This window comes from Podarcis bocagei (assembly GCF_964188305.1).
Source record: "Podarcis bocagei genome assembly, chromosome: 10".
NCBI lineage: Eukaryota > Metazoa > Chordata > Lepidosauria > Squamata > Lacertidae > Podarcis > Podarcis bocagei.
In genome coordinates, this window is record NC_138135.1 from 26,788,430 (window position 1) to 26,805,864 (window position 17,435).

General features: G+C 38.4%; 2 protein-coding genes and 1 long non-coding RNA gene across 6 annotated transcripts in view; 1 reads left to right on the plus strand and 2 right to left on the minus strand.

Annotated features, from left to right (window-relative positions):
• Positions 1-2,489, plus strand: part of PARPBP (PARP1 binding protein) — a 34,661-nt gene extending 32,172 nt beyond the window's left edge. For 2 of the 3 annotated variants that reach the window (XM_081212251.1, XM_081212253.1), the window contains exon 11: positions 1,894-2,489. In XM_081212251.1, coding sequence (XP_081068377.1) covers positions 1,894-2,234 — 341 coding nt within the window. In that variant the 3' untranslated portion in view covers positions 2,235-2,489. The remainder of the gene's footprint in view (positions 1-1,893) is intronic. The other variant, XM_081212252.1, reaches the window with a different exon arrangement.
• PMCH (pro-melanin concentrating hormone) lies at positions 2,377-17,429 on the minus strand. Of its 2 annotated transcripts, XM_081212292.1 has the most exons (4): positions 17,386-17,429; positions 3,864-4,057; positions 2,876-3,080; positions 2,377-2,617 (listed from the first exon to the last, which is right to left on the minus strand). In XM_081212292.1, the coding sequence occupies exons 1-4, from the start codon at positions 17,420-17,422 to the stop codon at positions 2,568-2,570; spliced, it is 486 nt and encodes a 161-aa protein (XP_081068418.1). In that variant the 5' UTR covers positions 17,423-17,429; the 3' UTR covers positions 2,377-2,567. The 2 variants fall into 2 exon arrangements, with proteins under 2 accessions (XP_081068418.1, XP_081068417.1); XM_081212291.1 differs by lacking the exon at positions 17,386-17,429 and having other exon boundaries at positions 3,864-6,036.
• LOC308596950 lies at positions 13,329-17,352 on the minus strand. Its single transcript, XR_014012751.1, has 3 exons — positions 17,234-17,352; positions 15,467-15,558; positions 13,329-14,287 (listed from the first exon to the last, which is right to left on the minus strand). It is a non-coding gene; the product is annotated as an uncharacterized lncRNA (long non-coding RNA).
• Positions 17,430-17,435: the final 6 nt, after the last annotated feature.

Here is a 17,435-nt window from a genome sequence, read left to right on the forward strand (position 1 = left end):
GTTTATAATAGTCCTTAAGATAGCTTTTAAATTTTCTCCATTCTTCTTCCGCCGTCTCTTTTCCCTGATCACGGATTCTGCCTGTCATCTCAGCCAGTGTCATATAGTCCATCACCTTCATCTGCCATTCTTCCAGAGTAGGTAGATCTTGTGTCTTCCAATACTTTGCGATGAGTATTCTTGCTGCTGTTGTAGCGTACATAAAGAAAGTTCTATCCCTCTTTGACACCAATTGGCCGACAATGCCCAAGAGAAAGGCCTCTGGTTTTTTAGGGAAAGTACATTTAAGTACCTTTTTCATTTCATTATAAATCATTTCCCAGAAGGCCTTAATCTTCGGGCATGTCCACCAAAGGTGATAAAAGGTACCTTCAGTCTCTTTACATTTCCAACACTTATTATCAGGCAAATGATAAATTTTTGCCAGCTTGACTGGGGTCATGTACCACCTGTAAACCATTTTCATAATGTTTTCCTTTAAGGCATTACATGCCGTGAATTTAATACCGGTGTTCCACAACCATTCCCAGTCAGCAGACATAATGTTATGACCAATGTCCTGTGCCCACTTAATCATAGCCGATTTAACTGTTTCGTCCTGTGTATTCCATTTCACCTACTTTACAGAGTTGATGTGGGAATAGACTATGCCTGTCCAATATGGCATGGAATTTGCCTTTTTCTTTTGCACCACACAACCGGAGTTCTCATCAAGTTTTCCACAATGACCCCACAATCTCTTTCCTGGTTCATCATTATCAGTTCAGACCCTAGCAGTATATATGCATATGTGAAGTGTATATGTGAAGATAGGATGTTTTGTCCCAAGGTGCATAACTATATGTGTAAAAGTGAACACATAATTCAAATATCATTTGCCATTTTATTACCCATTTACAGTTCACAGATACGCCTTTTCAATCTCTTCACCAGTGCACTTGGAGTTTTACTGTTCTTGATAATTTGGTGTCTTCCACAAACTTGGCCACTTCACTGATCATTCCTAATACGATCATTTATGAATTAGTTGAATAGTACTGATCTCAGTGCAGATCCACAGGAGACACCACTGCTTGCTTTCTCCTGTAATTATTTAATACAAAACCCCTTTATATAAATGTTGGCCATGAACATTCAGGCCTTCAGAGCACTGGTGTTGAAAACAGCATTGCTTTTGAGTGTTGTTTTTTTGTTGCCTTTGGGCTGTATTTCTTCTATACTTGCTTCTACAAGCAAGTAATTGGAATATCACAAGGGCCATATAATGCAGTCATGGATACAGTTTGCAGCAAATCCTGTTGCTGCAACAGCTAGAATAAGTGCAATGTGATCTTATAAATTGCTGCTACTATATCTGCGGTCACCAGATGCGCCTTTTATCTTTGTCCACCCAGGTGCATAACTCAGTACATGGATTTCTGATGTGTAAAAGTACCTTGTGTGAATTCACCTCTGTCAAAAGTGATACTCTAAATATTCTTGAAAAGTTATTTAAACTTCACATTATAACCTGTGTATCGCCATGGTAAATAGATGAAGATAAAGGTGTTTAAACTGTTGATTTAATTCTTTTACATCAACAAATAGTTGCATTTTGCTGTGTATGTTTTACTTTTTAAAGATGAACTTTCCTCCTGTTTTCAGGCCTCTGTGTGTCCACTTCCTATAGCAATTGCTGATCCCCCCCCCCCCCTAAATCATTGCTACAATCCTATATCATGTTTGGCTTGTAGTGGATTAACTCTGCTAATTTGGGTTGGGCTAATTATTTTTATAAGAAAGTAATCTGTGTAAAAATAATGATGTGGATTTAAGTGACTAGCAGAAAAAAATTACTCAAATAATATTATCTTGCTTTTTTTTCTTATGAAAATGTTGTGTTCTCTTAACCAGCAGAATGCCTACATTCACAACTTGAAAGTGCTGCACTTGGAACTAGTTCTGGAAATGTTCATCAGAATGGAAGTAAAAGTAAAGAAATAGGAAAACTAAGTTGCCAGCCAAGAAACAAGAGCTCAAAGAGGAAGCAGGTGGACAGGACTAGTGAAAATGTCATATGCAGTAATGAAAACGAATCACTTCAACACATACACAATAAGAGACCAAAAACTGTAGTGAAATGCCAGAATAGTTTGGACAGCAAAATAAAGAGGGCTGGAAAATGCAACAAGATTATAGCCAAAAATAAACAGATTGTTGGTCAAGCAAAGTTAACTCATTTCTTTAGATTATAAATGCTCTTACTGTGATTGTTATGCAAACAATTATTGACTCGTTTGAGGTTTGAAAGAAAAAATGCATACGCTACAGTAACATATTCCTTGTGATTATAAATATTGATATGTATTCAGTATTTGGACAAATGGATCAACAAGCTTTGCGGAATTCCCAGTTTTAATAATGCACTGTAATCTTTTACATTTGTATACTGTAATCATGTGGTATTTTGATGTACAAATATTTAGGATCAATACAAACACAAAACAATACTTAAACCACAACTACTTCTTTACTGAATTGTCAAGAACATGGTTTCATCTCTTCCAAATGATGTACTTCAGCAGTTGTTAGACTTGCCAACAAGGTCGGTAGACTCTTCCCAGCATGCATCTGAGCACTGCATAAAACATCCAATAAATATTGATATTTTTGTGTAGATAAATAGTTAACAGACATAACATTTATTTATTGGGTTTAAGAACATCTTCATCTTACATACTTTCACTAAGCTAATAATCTTAAAATCAATTTATTTAATAATTTTTTTAAAGGAAATGACTCCAGTCCAAGTGTTTGTCTCAGTAGTTGATACCTTAATATGCTGCAATAATCCAGCTGTTTTACTTGCTTGAAATAACCTGAAAGTCATACTTACTGTCAAAATCTCTTCTTCCAATAGGTAATTTAGCTGAGTTCTCATCATCTTCAGTCTCTCTCCTTTGTTGTACAGATTGAATGTTCTGAACTTCAGCATCAGATGGAAAAGTCATAGGTCCCTCCAGTGCAAAATAAGGAAGTTGCTTAATATCTAGGTTCATGGGTTGGCCATGACTTATGGCATGGTGTTTAGGATTTATATTCTGTATTTAAAAAAAAAGTAATGTTAGATGTTAAAGAAAAAAAATATATTAATGGCCAGAATGCAAAGTGTAGTGATCTCAGTCGATCTGATGAGCCATTTCCAGAACATGAAGTGGATTGCAGCTCCTTAAAGAAAGCCTCTTTGGAGGATGCCATTTTTTTCAAGTGGGTGAGCAGTTTATAATTTTTTAAAAAATAAATGAATAAAGAGAATGAGGTTGAGAAGAAAGCTGGATGCTGGAGTTTTAAATAGCATAAAGCAGATATGTTGGGACTGCCCAGTGATACAGAAATTTTGCAAGTTAATATTAAGGAAAATTGAGGTTACAACAAGTAGAGATTTAAGCAGATTGTATTGTAATTTTACTAGGTTCTGTAAACGTAATTGAAGTCAGATAACTTAGTCTTTGTTGGTAATGCTAAAGTTCTCATTGCTCAGAACTGAATAAAGGAAGAAGCCTCAGCAATACAGAATTGAGAAATTGATGGAAAATGATTAAATTGGCAAAGTTAAATATAGTACTGGGTCACAAGCAGAGAAAAGCCCAGAAGAATACTTCCAGTTAATTATTTTGATTTTTTAAAAAAATCTATTCAAAGCAATCTAGTTAATCTAATTGGATTAAACTAATAGAGTTGTAACTGATTAAGGATTGATTATATTTATCAGTTTTTAACTATTCAGGAATTCTTAAGAGTTTGTAAGGCGAATGATTATATTGTTTCATATAATTTATAATAATGTATTAAAAAACCATATTAGATCAAAAGATGAAACTCACAGAGAACTTGGGGGCTCCATCTTCCTCTTCATCCAGAAAACTGTTGTCCTCCATTTTATAATGCTCAAGAGAAGATGCGGGCCGTGCCTTTTCAGCTTTGCCTCCATTCTGTATTACTTTTCCAAGTGTGAATGTACTGAGCAGCATATCATCTTCTGCTTTTCGCATAGATTTTGAGACAGAAAGAAAGAAACCTTGAGAGAAGAGAGAGAAAATTAGTATTAATGCATAGGATGAGATACACATTTTCTGGTGCTTTAACATTTGCATGGAAGAGAATCAAGTTCAAATATTATTTGAAAGAGACTACTTTGAAAATAGTGTTGGTCACAGACAAAACTGTCATTATATAGCCTACCGAGTGAATAGCAACCACTTCAGCGGCTTATGTGTTCTTCAGATGGCCACTAGTTAAGAGGGTGACCTTTTGTATACTATTAGATTTCTTTTCTTTTACACCATAGGTGATGAATTTATTTAGTAATATAATATTGAAATACTTTGGATTATCATATATCAAACATCACAGGACACTATACCACTTCTTCCTTTTTCTAAATAGAAACCATTATTTAAAAGAACTAATTTGCACATATGTGGAAGAAATGTGTGTGTTGCGGGGGGAGAGTACTTTTCCTTGAGAATGGAGAGAGTGGAATCTCAATAAGGGAAGTCTAAAGTAATGAACATTTTTGTTCATGAAAAGACAGCTAAACATGGATATGGTCATTAGATATTTTTGTGAGAAGATCAGCAATTGCACATTTGAATTTTTTGAGAATGCTTTATTTTATCAGGCCTCACCACTTCACCTCACCACTAGGTACTGATTCTGTCCTACAAATGCCCTCGCCCCCCTCCACTTATAGGCAAACTACCCATTACCTCACATGAGTGCCTAAAGAGAATTCTGATCACACATGCCTTCGTTCTGGCCACAGTTTGTGTACTGTAGGACCCGTCCAACCAAAAGGATCTACAGCAACACCATTGGGGAATGCCAAGTGACTGCCATTTATGAGCCTGACTATCAGTTCAATCACATAATAGGGCAAGGCAAAGGGACAGCTAGGCCCAATGACTGATGGTAACAGTGGTTCAACAGTCAAGTAGACGACTTCGGAAGGTGGTAGACTCTTCTTCATTGGAAGTTTTTCAACAGAGGTTGGACGGCCATCTCTCAGGGATTCTTTAGCTATGATTGCTGTGTTGCAGGGGCTTGGACTAACTCTACAATTCTACGATTCTCTGACTAGGACTTGATTGAAAGGGCTGAAGAGGTGGTGGAGGAAGATGAGCACACTAGAAGCCAGCAGGAGTAGATTAAGAAAATGGAAACATCAGGCAGAAGGCAGCAGCTATAATGGATTTTTTATGTTACTTATATTAATACCCCACCTTTCCTCCAAGGAGCTCAATCAAGTTGGTGTACATAATTCCCTTTGCCATTTTTATCCTTGCCACAGCCCTGTGACATAGAGGTTGAGAGACAGACTGGCCAAGGTTATCCAGTGAGCTACATGGCCAAGCTGGGTTTTATACCTGGGTCTCCCCAGTCCTGTTCGGACAAGTTTAGTTTTGATGGTTTTTATCACAAGCCAAGTGGCCACTGCCTGATCACCAGAGCTGTGGGTGAGGTTAGTCAAACAGCTTAGTTCAATGAAACAACAGGGCTTTCAGTTAATACATCTCCATCTGCCTCAGCAGCTCCACTTAACAGTATAATGAACTACAGAAGCTCATGGTTGTAGTTCAAGACCTGCTTTAGGCTGACATTTTATTTGGCCTCGGGAAAACTACTTATATATATATATATGACCAAAATAGCTGAATTTAAAACTGTCATTATGCAGGGAAAAGAAAATGGGGGAAAATGTCCTGTAACATGAAAAAAAATACCAAGAAATGGGGCCAAAAATGAGTTTTATAACAACATAGTGCAGGAAAAAATTTCTAAACTAATAGTATTTGCAGATGCAGGGCTGTTCGTAAATGGCTGTGCTGCCAAGCACAGTGAAAGGTATGTGGTAAGAAGGGGGAGAGGATGAAATATTGTTCTAATACTGTAAAGTTGGAAAGACAGATTTCATTGTATTCAGATTTCTAATATATATTCCCACAAGGTCAAATAGGTAATAATTGCTCTGTGTGTGTGTGTGTGTGTGTGTGTGTGTGTGTGTGTGTGTGTGTGTGATGGGCTCAGAACTATTATTTACTTGTGAACTTGGATATTTTTGCAAATAAAAAAGCAGCGCTCAGTCACCAGACTTACTAGAGGCCTTTAGCCACCAACTGGCTTTTGTGGCAGGGTTTCTTAATGGTGGATATTTTCTTCTCTTATTGCATTCTTAAAGGTTTTAAGTTGTTTTAACTCAGTATTGTTTTTTAATATGGTAACTTGTTTAATTGTTTTTGATATTTATAACTAACTGGTACTTTAAAAAAGCTGTATCTGTTTTCAAGGTATGTTGTGAATCACCTTGGGTTCTACACTAGGAAGAAGGTGATATATAAAACAAATAAGGTTAAAAAAAATCAGCACCAGCCAGTAAACATGTTTCTAATGATGATATCTACAGATCTGAGTCTTTGAACCTGGATCTGCCACAATCACCACAATGGGTAGAGACTCTCTACCCCAGAGCAAGGCTGCACTGAGAGCATTACAAAAAAATTAAATGGTGGGTGGCAGCATGGCACAGACTGCAGAACTGCCATCAGCAGGTAAGGTCACCAGAGAAGGAGAGTGCCCACCTGGAGGGCATTTTGTCTGGGCTCATTTCAAAATGGGAGCTGGTTTTGCTTAGCAGACTTCCTTAATGTAAAAGTGATTGAAACAAGCTGAAATCTGATGTCCTGCTTACCATGTGCTTCATTTTTCTACCACATGATGACTTGGTTTCCTATACTCATGCAAATATGCATTCATTTTCCCTTGTGACATATTTGAAAGTGTGGGAGACAATAGGGACTTTACCAAGTGGTAAGATTTTCTGCCATTTTTCTTGTGTTTGGATGCTTGTCTGGATATGTGGTTAGAGATGCTGAGTGGGAAAGCTACTGTTTGCTCCTTATCATAGTTTTCAGATTGCATAATACAGTACCAAATATGTTTATCTTTGAAAGATTTCACCACTTGCAATTTTTGTGGTATTTTTGTTTTGCTTAAATATACATGTGTGTGTGTTGAGATTTTTTTGTTTTAATTGAGAAACTACTAGGTTTGCTCCACAATGAAGAGTGGGTTAAAATATTTCTTTTTTTAAAAAAAACACCCCTCATTTTTTTTGTTGACAGACCATCAAGGCTGTTAACAAATATTATAGAAACAATTTCAATACAGCATAAAAAGATCGCTCAAACTGTAGCAGAAGCAATAAATTAGCAAAGAGATATTAATATATTGTAGAAAGCCCTAATAAAACTTGTATTTATGTAGTATTGTGTTTACTGGTATATGCTGGCTGAAAGCAGAAAGAAGGGGAATCTGGCAAGTCTTCTGGAGCAGAAAAGTCCAAAGCTTGGGTGATACCACCACTAAGAAGGAACTGTTTTTTGCACAACCAGCCTCATCTCAGACAGCAGTTGAAAAGCGGGCAAGCCTTCCCCTGAGGACTGGAGCATTTATATAAGTAAATGCATATACAGTAAGACGAGGCTGGCATTTAGCTATCTACATCCCAACCTATTTAGGAATACAATGGTGATAACCAGCACTTTGAAGTGGGCCTGGAAACAATTTGCAAACTAATGAAGTTTGTATAATATTGTTATATGAGCAAACAATTAAGTTCCTGCCAGCACCCTAGATGCTGTATTTTTGTACCAACTTTCCTGAACCCTTTTCAAAGCTATTATGCATCAAGAATCTTTTTTGTTGTGGGAATGTTGTGGGCAACAGGAGAGGATATATTGATTAATATTATCCTTCCTAACTTGTGCTAGTAAGTTTCTTTATACAGCAGAATGCATTCCCCCTTTTACACAGCAGTAAGCTGGTTGCAGACTTGTGTGAGTCTCTTTAGATAATAAGCAATTCAGTCTGGCTTGCCCAGATTGAGATATGTTCTGTTATTCCTGGCAAGACCCCTTTGATCCCTCCTAAGAGACTAAAGACACAATAGTCTTATTCATGAGTAACAAAAAGAAGTTTTACTCACGAACTGCAGAGCACAGCGTGATCCCTGAAGGCAGACTTTAGGCTTAAAGTTACAAATATGTACAAACAGGTTTACCCCATATGGGATATAACCTAGGGACTGATGGCTAACAGCCAGCAGTGCAGTCCAGTTGAATCAGGAAGCAGGCAGGACAAAAAAAGAAAGGAAGGGAGGTGTGGCTATGTGACTTGGCCTTTTACTAGGTCTGGAAAGGTCACACCCACCTAGTAGTCACATGCAAAAGGAAGGATGCTCCAGCCAGGTGTAACAGAAAGTTCAACTGGCTGGACCAGCATTCCCCATGCACGTTCACTCTAGGCAAACAGGAAATGATGTACTTGACTGCTCCAGAGGATTACAACCCACATTTACATAAAATTTTATTCGTACACATATAAAAAGTTTATGGGATTAAATGAAAACATTTATGAATCTATAATATGGACCTTTTTCCAAAACTGGAGGCCTGTTCTCTCTCAAGTATGACAAATATCTTGAAGATATTTTTATTCAGTATGGAGCATCTCTTGTTAGCAGTAATACCTGAATATAATATTTGCAGAATAACTGTGTTTGGCAGAATGTAACAGATTTGTCAGATTTCAAATGTTTTGACTTTGAATGTCAGACAGAATGATGAAATTAAATATTAGAATTCAACAACAAAACAATTTAAAGAAATGTTAGCCTGCTAAGGCAATGAGTCATATTAAGTCAAGCTAGAAACCTATTCATGTAGTCCGTCTGAAGATAGTTTCCAGATTGTTAATGACACAGAATTATGTCACTGTAAAAATGGTTGCCTCCAGTGGCATATTTGAATATACCAACTGCAATTAGAATGTATTATTTTTCAAATAAGGCTTGAGGTTTATTCAAGGTGAGCAGTGATCTTTCTTTCAAATTATGAACTAAATACACACACACAGCTAACCCAAATGGGTGGAGTTTTCTTTTACGATCCATAAATTACTGTCATGATCTCTCTTGCCATTCAAAGACAGTCTTCAAAACCCTGCCTGCACTTTCTAAACTGATTATAGCTGGGGTATGTGTATATATATGTATCTATATCTATATGTTACATAAACTATAGATATATACACAAACTATAGCATCTATCTATCTATTTATCTATCATCACCTATCTATTCTAATTGCTGCCATCAGAAGAAAATCTATATGCAGGATACAGAGTTTTGTATATACCCTGCAGGATACAGAGGTGAGTTGTGATTTTAAAACTTTTTAGCAAGTTTTCTACCTATATTTTTCCTAATTCTTTTTGGAAGTGTTTCCCCTTTGGCTACTTAGATTAGAAGAAATATTTTTGGTTTAATATTGACAGTAACTACTTAAAGCTTAGACTGGGTACTTTATTGTTTCTCTCCATCTCCCCAGACCTTTACTACTTTGGGCCAAAAGTACTTTTAATAATTGCCAATATTTCATAACAGACTTGTCTAGGCACTTGAGTGAATGGAAGCACACAAACTTCATCTTTCAAGAAATCAGGAATTATATACAGTATATGCATTAACTACCTAATGAATAGGTCTACAGATGTACGGTCTAACATGAACATTGCGTGGATTCTATGTGATCCACAAAATTCAGAGAAGTGAAGATTTTGAAGGATAGCTAAGTTTTGGTTTGCGCACTGTTTTGGAAAGTGCTTGTTAGGTTTGCATTAAAATCCAAACAACCAAATCCCTGCCCCCAAAACTGCTAGTTAAGCCTACCCAAAACATGGAAGTTACATTTTCGTGTGTGTGTGTGGTGTTACTCATATTAAGGACCCTGCTGACTCATATTAAACATCCAGGATCCTGCTTCCCACAGTGCCTAGCTAGATGAAACCAGGGTATGAGGGCAATAACCTTCCCTTTTTGTGACACACTGCCTCTGAATATGGAAGCTAATATAACCTAGACTGCAATATTCCTGTTTGTCCTGTGGTTTCTTAGGCATGGGTCTGAAGTTTTGGGATTTTTTTGTCCTGCTGCCTTCTCTGGGAAAACCTGCTATGTATCACTGAATCAGAACAAACATCAATCCACAGAAAACCTGACTGATGTTTGTTTCGATTCACTGGTAAACAGCAGGTTATCCCAGACAAAGCAGTGGGATGAAAGAAAAACCTCTCAGACTCATGCCTAGAGATCACAGGACAACCGGAACTGTGGAAGAGCCCCAATAAACCAGGTTTGCAGTACACTATACTTATTTTTCCACTCCAGAACTGTGGTTCATTAAGTTGATTAAAAAGGCCTAAATGATTTAACTTTAATTAGGTCAGGAGCCTCTCACATAACTGAAAGGGCTATTTTTTTTTTGCTGTGACTATGTTTTGCTTGTTTGTATGTTTGACCTGATAGTTTTGAAAGTGAGAGACAACTGATGATGACAAGGAAGGTGTCAGAGCAATGCTATAAATGAGACCTTGAGGATTATTTACAGTTTGTTAAGACGGCTGATTTCTGCAGCAAGGTATCTAAATGTCAGCCTACCTCCCCTTTTGAAACGCTTTCATTTGTATAGAAAAAACATGGCTTTCCAACCTATATATGTTAGTTAGAATATCTGCAGAAATCCTTTGCATAGTGTTTACATACATTGAGATGACTTTAAACTCTGAACTTAATGGTCATACAGCCCCATCCCCTTAGTTATGCATTACTTCATTTACCTAAAAATTTAGCAAGCCAGCCCTGCTGCATTTGTGGGTCCAAGTTTGGTGCATCCATGGGGTGGAGCTCAGTAACTTTTGGCAGATCCAAGGGCAGAGCCTAGTTCAGAATCAGACCATCCCCTTAGCCTTCATTCAATCTTGGGGGGGGGGGGTTCGGTTGGTGGGAATCACAGTAATAATTTTGGGGGTGCATTTCATACCTCAATGTATTTGGGTGTGTGTGTGTGTTAGAATGTATAAAAAGGTAACGGTAAAGGACTCCTGACAGTTAAGTCCAGTTGCAGACAACTCTGGGGTTGCATTGCTCATCTTGCTTTACAGGCCAAGGGAGCCGGCATTTGTCTGCAGACAGTTTTTCTGGGTCATGTGACCAGCATAACTAAGCTGCTTCTGGCACAACGGAACACCGAAATCAGAGCAGCGCACGGAAACGCCATTTACCTTCCCACCAGAGCTGTACCTATTTATCTACTTGCACTTTTTTTGGCATGCTTTCGAACTGCTAGGTTGGCAGGAGCTGGGACCAAGCAATGGGAGCTCACCTTGTCACAGGGATTCGAACCGCTGACCTTCTGATTGGCAAGCCTAAGAGCCTCAGTGGTTTAGACCACGATTGGCAAGCCTAAGAGCCTCAGTGTTTTAGACCACAGCGCCACCCTCGACCCTCATTTCCCTCAACCGTCCGGTGATGGGTTGGCATGGTTGGCGTCGCCGCTCCCCAGTGCCGGCCCCTTGGCCGGGACCCCGCAGGCAGGCAGGCGGGCGGGCGAGTGAGAGCGGAGCTGCCCCAGCTCCCCACACGGGGACATGCCAAGGAGGCCCGTGACTTAGAATGTATACCCCATGTAATATTTGTTTCTGTGACATCAAATTAAGTGTGCTTGACAGTACCTGAACACTCAGAGCCAGGAAACACTTATTCAGAAAAGGTAAAATCTGTCTGTGTAGTTATTGTTCCCCTATGCCAGTTGCATACTGAGTAAACAACACAATTTCTGAATCTTTAATAAGCTATGGTTTTATTTTTAATTACAAACAACCAAAACTATTTTTTAAAGTAAAAATATTATGAAAGTATTGTAAACTGTCAATAAAAATCTGTTTCTACTGAAAGTTAACAAACTTTTGGGAGGATGTATTTTAACTTCATTAAGAAACTCACAAGAAAACAGTCCTTGGTTAGACAGCAGTCCCCCAAACAACATTATATGGTTTGTGCCGACCTACTGATACACTCTTGACCTTTCCCTGGCCACTTGTCTATTGAAAACTAGGGGCTGCTTTACTATCCCATTCCGTAAACATTGGCTGGGTTAATAAACACACCCGAACGGCAAAATTCATTGCATTTCTGGGTCGTTTTATACTAGAGGTGTTTTTTTGTTTTTGTTTTGTTTCCAGAAACTGGTAGGTGGAAACTGGCTGAAATTTAGGGAAAGTTGTATGGGTGATAGTTTGTGACAATGTCCTGTAAAGACTACCCTGTAGGTCTAGTTATGTGTAAATTGCACAATGAAAAGTGCTCTAGCGGTAAGTTTCTAGAACCCCATAACTGGATGAAAGTTTTAAAAAAGCTAACAGGAAAATGTTATTCTCCTTACTTTTCTGGCAACTTGCAAAATCTATTCCCTACCCCTTGAGGTTTTTTAGATTGTTTGGCAGCCATTACATTTCTGATACTTACAAAAAGAAACTTCTAAGTAGCACCTGGATATCCCATGAAAGCAAAAGTTTGTTTATTCAGCATATCAAAAGCAGGTTAAAAGTCCATGATGTTTAATGTTCACCTTAATAAGGTTCAGTATCTCATCCACAGTCTTATTTCTTCCCTTTTCTGATTAAAGGAAAAGGATGAATTTTATAAGATATTTCAGTAAAATATTCTTTTCCCTCTAGAAGTATAGTAATTAGGTTGGGGGTTAAAGAGAGGTAGTCTGGTAATGTTAATCTGGCTGCTTGTCAAGACTTGTGTATCAGCCAGAAAAAGACCTGGCAGGAATATTTCATTTTTGTACCAAAAACTCTAAGACTACAGTTGATTTTTTGCAGATGATTTGAAACTGTGTTGTCCATTGAAAACAGCAAAGGGCAGCTGGGAGTAGGTGAATAGTCCAGCTTTCAAACACAATTTATTTGAAAAACCCTCATTGCAACAATACTGAGAGAGATTATGTGCACTGAAGACAGAGTTGCCTTTAATATCATAAAATCCAGGACAGTTTTGAGGTGCTACGTATACAATTAGCTAGTACCATAAGGGTTAGATTTTGATTTACCAATAGAGAATTGTTTCTTCCATGTCTTAAGCACCTTCTACCTGTATCATCACACTCAAGACACTGTGACTGGCCTGCCTCGCAGAGGTGACTATGTAGATCTTTGGAAGGTAACTAGTTCCTAAGACCGTTGCGCCTTCCAGCATTTTTCAGCAGTTTCATGCATGCCAGTGATACTACTGAGTTCAAATAGTGTTGTTGCAATTTTGCAGCACTTGGATTCAGTAAGATGCACTCTGTTTTCAGGCAGTAAGCTGTTGTTACACAGAACCATAGAATTCAAAAGTCAGAAAGGACCCTGCTAGTCCAACCCCCTGCAACGCAGGAATCTCAACTAAAGCATCCATGATAGATGACCATTCAACCTCTGCTTAAAAGCCTCCATTGCCTTCCAAGGGAGTCTGTTCCACTGTTGAACAGCTCTTAACCATCAGAAAGTTCTTCTAATGCCTAGTAGGACTCTCCTTTCTTGTAATGTGAAGACATTGGTTCAGGTCCAACACCTCCGGAGGAAGAGAAAACAAGCTTGCTCCGTGTGACAGCCTTTTGAAGATGGCTTTCATAACTCCTCTCAGTCCCCTCTTTCCCTGGCTAAACATACCCAGCTCTCTCATAAGGTGTGGTTTCCAGACCTGGGTCATCTTGATCACCCTCCTTTGCACATGCTCCAGCTTGCCAACAATCAAGCTACATGCAAAATACCTTAGTCCATTTTATTTTGCACTGTATTTTCCTGGCCATTTTTAAACAGACAAAGTTAAAGGCTAACACATGCCAGATGATTTCTGCTATTTTCACAACTCAGGGCCATATTTGCTACTGATCCAGGGTTCAAAAGCCTGTAATATTGACTTGCATCATGTTTTGATTCTATAAGAGATAGTAGCTTCACTCAGTGACTTTCTACCAGGTGAACAAAGACGGAGGTCGAGGCCTCTTTACTGGTACTTTGTTGCTCTTCACACAGTGACGAAGAGGGGGTGGCTGAAGAGACCATTGCTTCTGTCTGGCTGAGACATTGTGTATAAAGCAGAGAGGTGATTGAGATCAGGTGCTATGATGGGTGGCCCAGAGAGAAAAATATATCAGCTGCACTGGCTGCCTAGTAGCTACTGAGCCATGTTTGAGTTTTGTTGGGACCCTACCATAAGTAAATACCAAGTTAATCTTGAGGATATTCCATATAGAATCTGCTGGTCACATCCAGTGTAGATTATCTTTTGGTGTTAAGGGAGGAGTGGACCTTCCAGGCAATAGCATTCACCATCTGGAATTCCCTTCCCCAGGTACCGTAATCTGTGAGGCAGAGATGGTAAAGACCTTTAAATGCCCCTTAAAAGCATACGTGTTAAACCAAGCTCTTCCTTTTCCCCCTTTTGTGTTTTGTACGCTGCCCTGTTCCATCTTACACAATTTTATTTAAGTGGTAAAGACATTTTATGAACAAATAACAAAGTATTAGGGCAGGCTATGAAAAATCAAAAAGACTGAAGGCAGCCAACAGACCTTTCTTGCACAACAACTACACATGGGATCAACAAAGTAGGTTCGGCTACAACATATTTTCATGTGGAGTTCTTCTGTTCAGGTTTCCAGCCTTTCCATTCCATGTCCCCTGATTATCCACTCCCCTTCCCAAAAGTCAACCTGAACATGCTTAAAACGGTTTAACCCACAGACCAGTGTGGGTCAGACTGGGGTTACAATTTGACCCTTAAGGCCACTTTTTGAAAACATGCCCATCTGTCAAATCAGCTGACATCATCCTGATGGATGTGATATCATCTGTAGGGTGGGGTTTGGTTCCACTTCCCAGGGAGCTGTGGGAATTGCAGCTCTGTGAGGGCAACAAGGGCCTCCTAACAACTCTTTTTAACAAACTACACTTCCCAGCATGCTTTGGGGAAGCCACAAAGTAATACTGTTTTCACATGTACAGTACAGATGGGGCCCAAACTGTTGGTGGAAACATGATGGTAAAATGGCTCCAATCATCTTCATGTTTCGTGAATACAAATGATAACTACAGTGGTACCTCGGGTTACATACACTTCAGCTTACATATGCTTCAGGTTACAGACCCCACTAACCCAGGTTAAGAACTTTGCTTCAGGATGAGAACAGAAATCGTGTTCTGGCTTCGCGGCAGCAGCAGGAGGCCCCATTAGCTAAAGTGGTGCTTCAGGTTAAGAACAGTTTCAGGTTAAGAACGGACCGCCGGAATGAATTAAGTACTTAACCCGAGGTACCACTGTATAACAGAGTTCTCTGTCAGCAGTTTCCTAGCAGCAATGAATTCATAATAAAAATGACAATTTTAAACCATCTCCCCCGAGAGGCCTCAAAAAGAGACCATAATGTACTGTTTTTGTGAATCTAATCTACAATATACAAGACGCATTATAAGTGCAAACTGCTAATGACTTTTTGAAGAGCTATATCAGCTTTGAAAACAATATTTCAGTGCATCATTACCATAGTCTGTCCAGGACTGAAGTGGTTTCCAGAAGTTCCATAAACATCCTCAGACAAGCATCCAAATGACAAGGAGCCAAAATGTTTCCTGTCTGGAGTTAGTGTTGTGGTGAAGAGATCCAATGTAATAATCAGAGAACAGAAATGTTATGGCAAGCTTTAAAATAATCTTTTTAAACCTAAATTTCAAACTTTTGCACGCTTGCATTAAAAATTATTTCAGAAACATTTTCATTTTTATTGACAGTAAAGTATATAGGTGTGCAAAACACAATGATGAAATTTAGGTTTTCCTTAGTGTAGATGTAACTGTCCCCAATCTTCTAGCCATAGTTAAGAAATTATGCATCCTGCTGAACCAGACCAAAGGGCTTTTTAGTCCAAAATCCATTCTTCTGCAGTGGGCAGCCAGATGTCTTGCCTATAAGCAAGACATGAGTACAATACTCTTTTCCTGCTTGCTTTGCCCAGCAGCAAGTAATTCTCAGATGTATGCTGTACTTTCCTGGCAGTGGTGTAGCCATTATGACTAGTAGTCATTTGTAGAATCCTAGAATTGTAGAGTTGGAAGGAACCACAAGGGTCATCTAGTCCAGCCCCCCGCAATGCAAGGAATCTTTTGCCCAATGTGGGGCTCAAACTCATGACCCTGAGATTAAGAGTCTCATACTCTACCAACTGAGCTATTCCAGCCTACCCGCCATGATTTTAATCCTCTTTTAAAGTTGTCTCAGTTGGTGCCCATCACCAGATCACATGGAAGCAAATTCTGTAAGTTGAATTAAGCGCTGTATGAAGAAGTCCTCTTTTTCTGCCCTGAATCTCCCCAGGTTCTAATCTTGTAAGAGGAGAAAGGTGTGTGTCTATCCTACATTCTCCAGACCAAACCATTCTTTTTATTTTGTATTTGACTTATTAAACTTATATATCACTTTGTACTAAAAGCAAAAGTCTTATAGCCATTTACAGTAACTTAATTTTAGCATGCGGTTTTAGCGTGTGATATTATTATTATTTATAACTGTTTTTAATTTTTTTTTTAATCAGTAAATGTTTTTAAATTTACTGATTTTAGTTTATATTTTAAAGCTTTTATGTAACCTGTTTTAATGTTTGCTTTTATTGGTACTTTTAAATGACTATTTTAGATTGTTTAATAGGTTTTGATTACTATTTTATTTATTTAACAAAATTTATATGCTGCTTATTCACACAAAGACAATGTAGAGTGTCAGTACAGTAACCATGATAAAAACACAACCAAACCCTTGACTGAATAATTGTAAGAACAATGTTTTTAAAGCTAGTTTAGGAGCTAATAATGCTGCAGCTTTATATCTCTGCTTAGCTTAAAATACTGTTTGCAAACCCAAAGGAAGAGACACAGACTATATACTTTAACTTGTGGTTTATGGGTTGTTGTTTTTAAGTGCCCTTATGGTGACCCTGTTTAGTGTAGACATTGGGGATATCTTATTAAAATTTTGCTAGTAAAAGTACAATTTTTTTCTTATATTGACCATCCAATCAACAGGGGCAGTGGATTGGGGAGGGGAGGAACAACCCAAATACATCTTGGTATTTGAAACAGTAACTTGCAACTCAAAAAGCCCCAAATCCATTTAATCTTAGAAGTCAGCTTGGTCCAGTATAAACAGCTGAACAAGTTTCGGCCCCTCTTCATCGGATGCTTTTGTATACTGCACAGGCTTCAATTCATCATTTTCAATGTGTATTCATGAGAAAAAACATCTGTATCATCTTCACCTGCAGAAAAAATAGCTGCTCAAATAGCTGTCAAATTAGGCTGTCATTGACCGAAATTGCAGCCAGATTCAAAGCAGAGAAATACAGCAGTTGGGGAAGAACTATAATAACAGGAAGATGGCTGCTCACTTTTGAAGTGTTGGAGGTACTACCTGGGCATGCCAGTGAGGTGAGAGATCCTGTTTTCATTGGTGCATTCAAA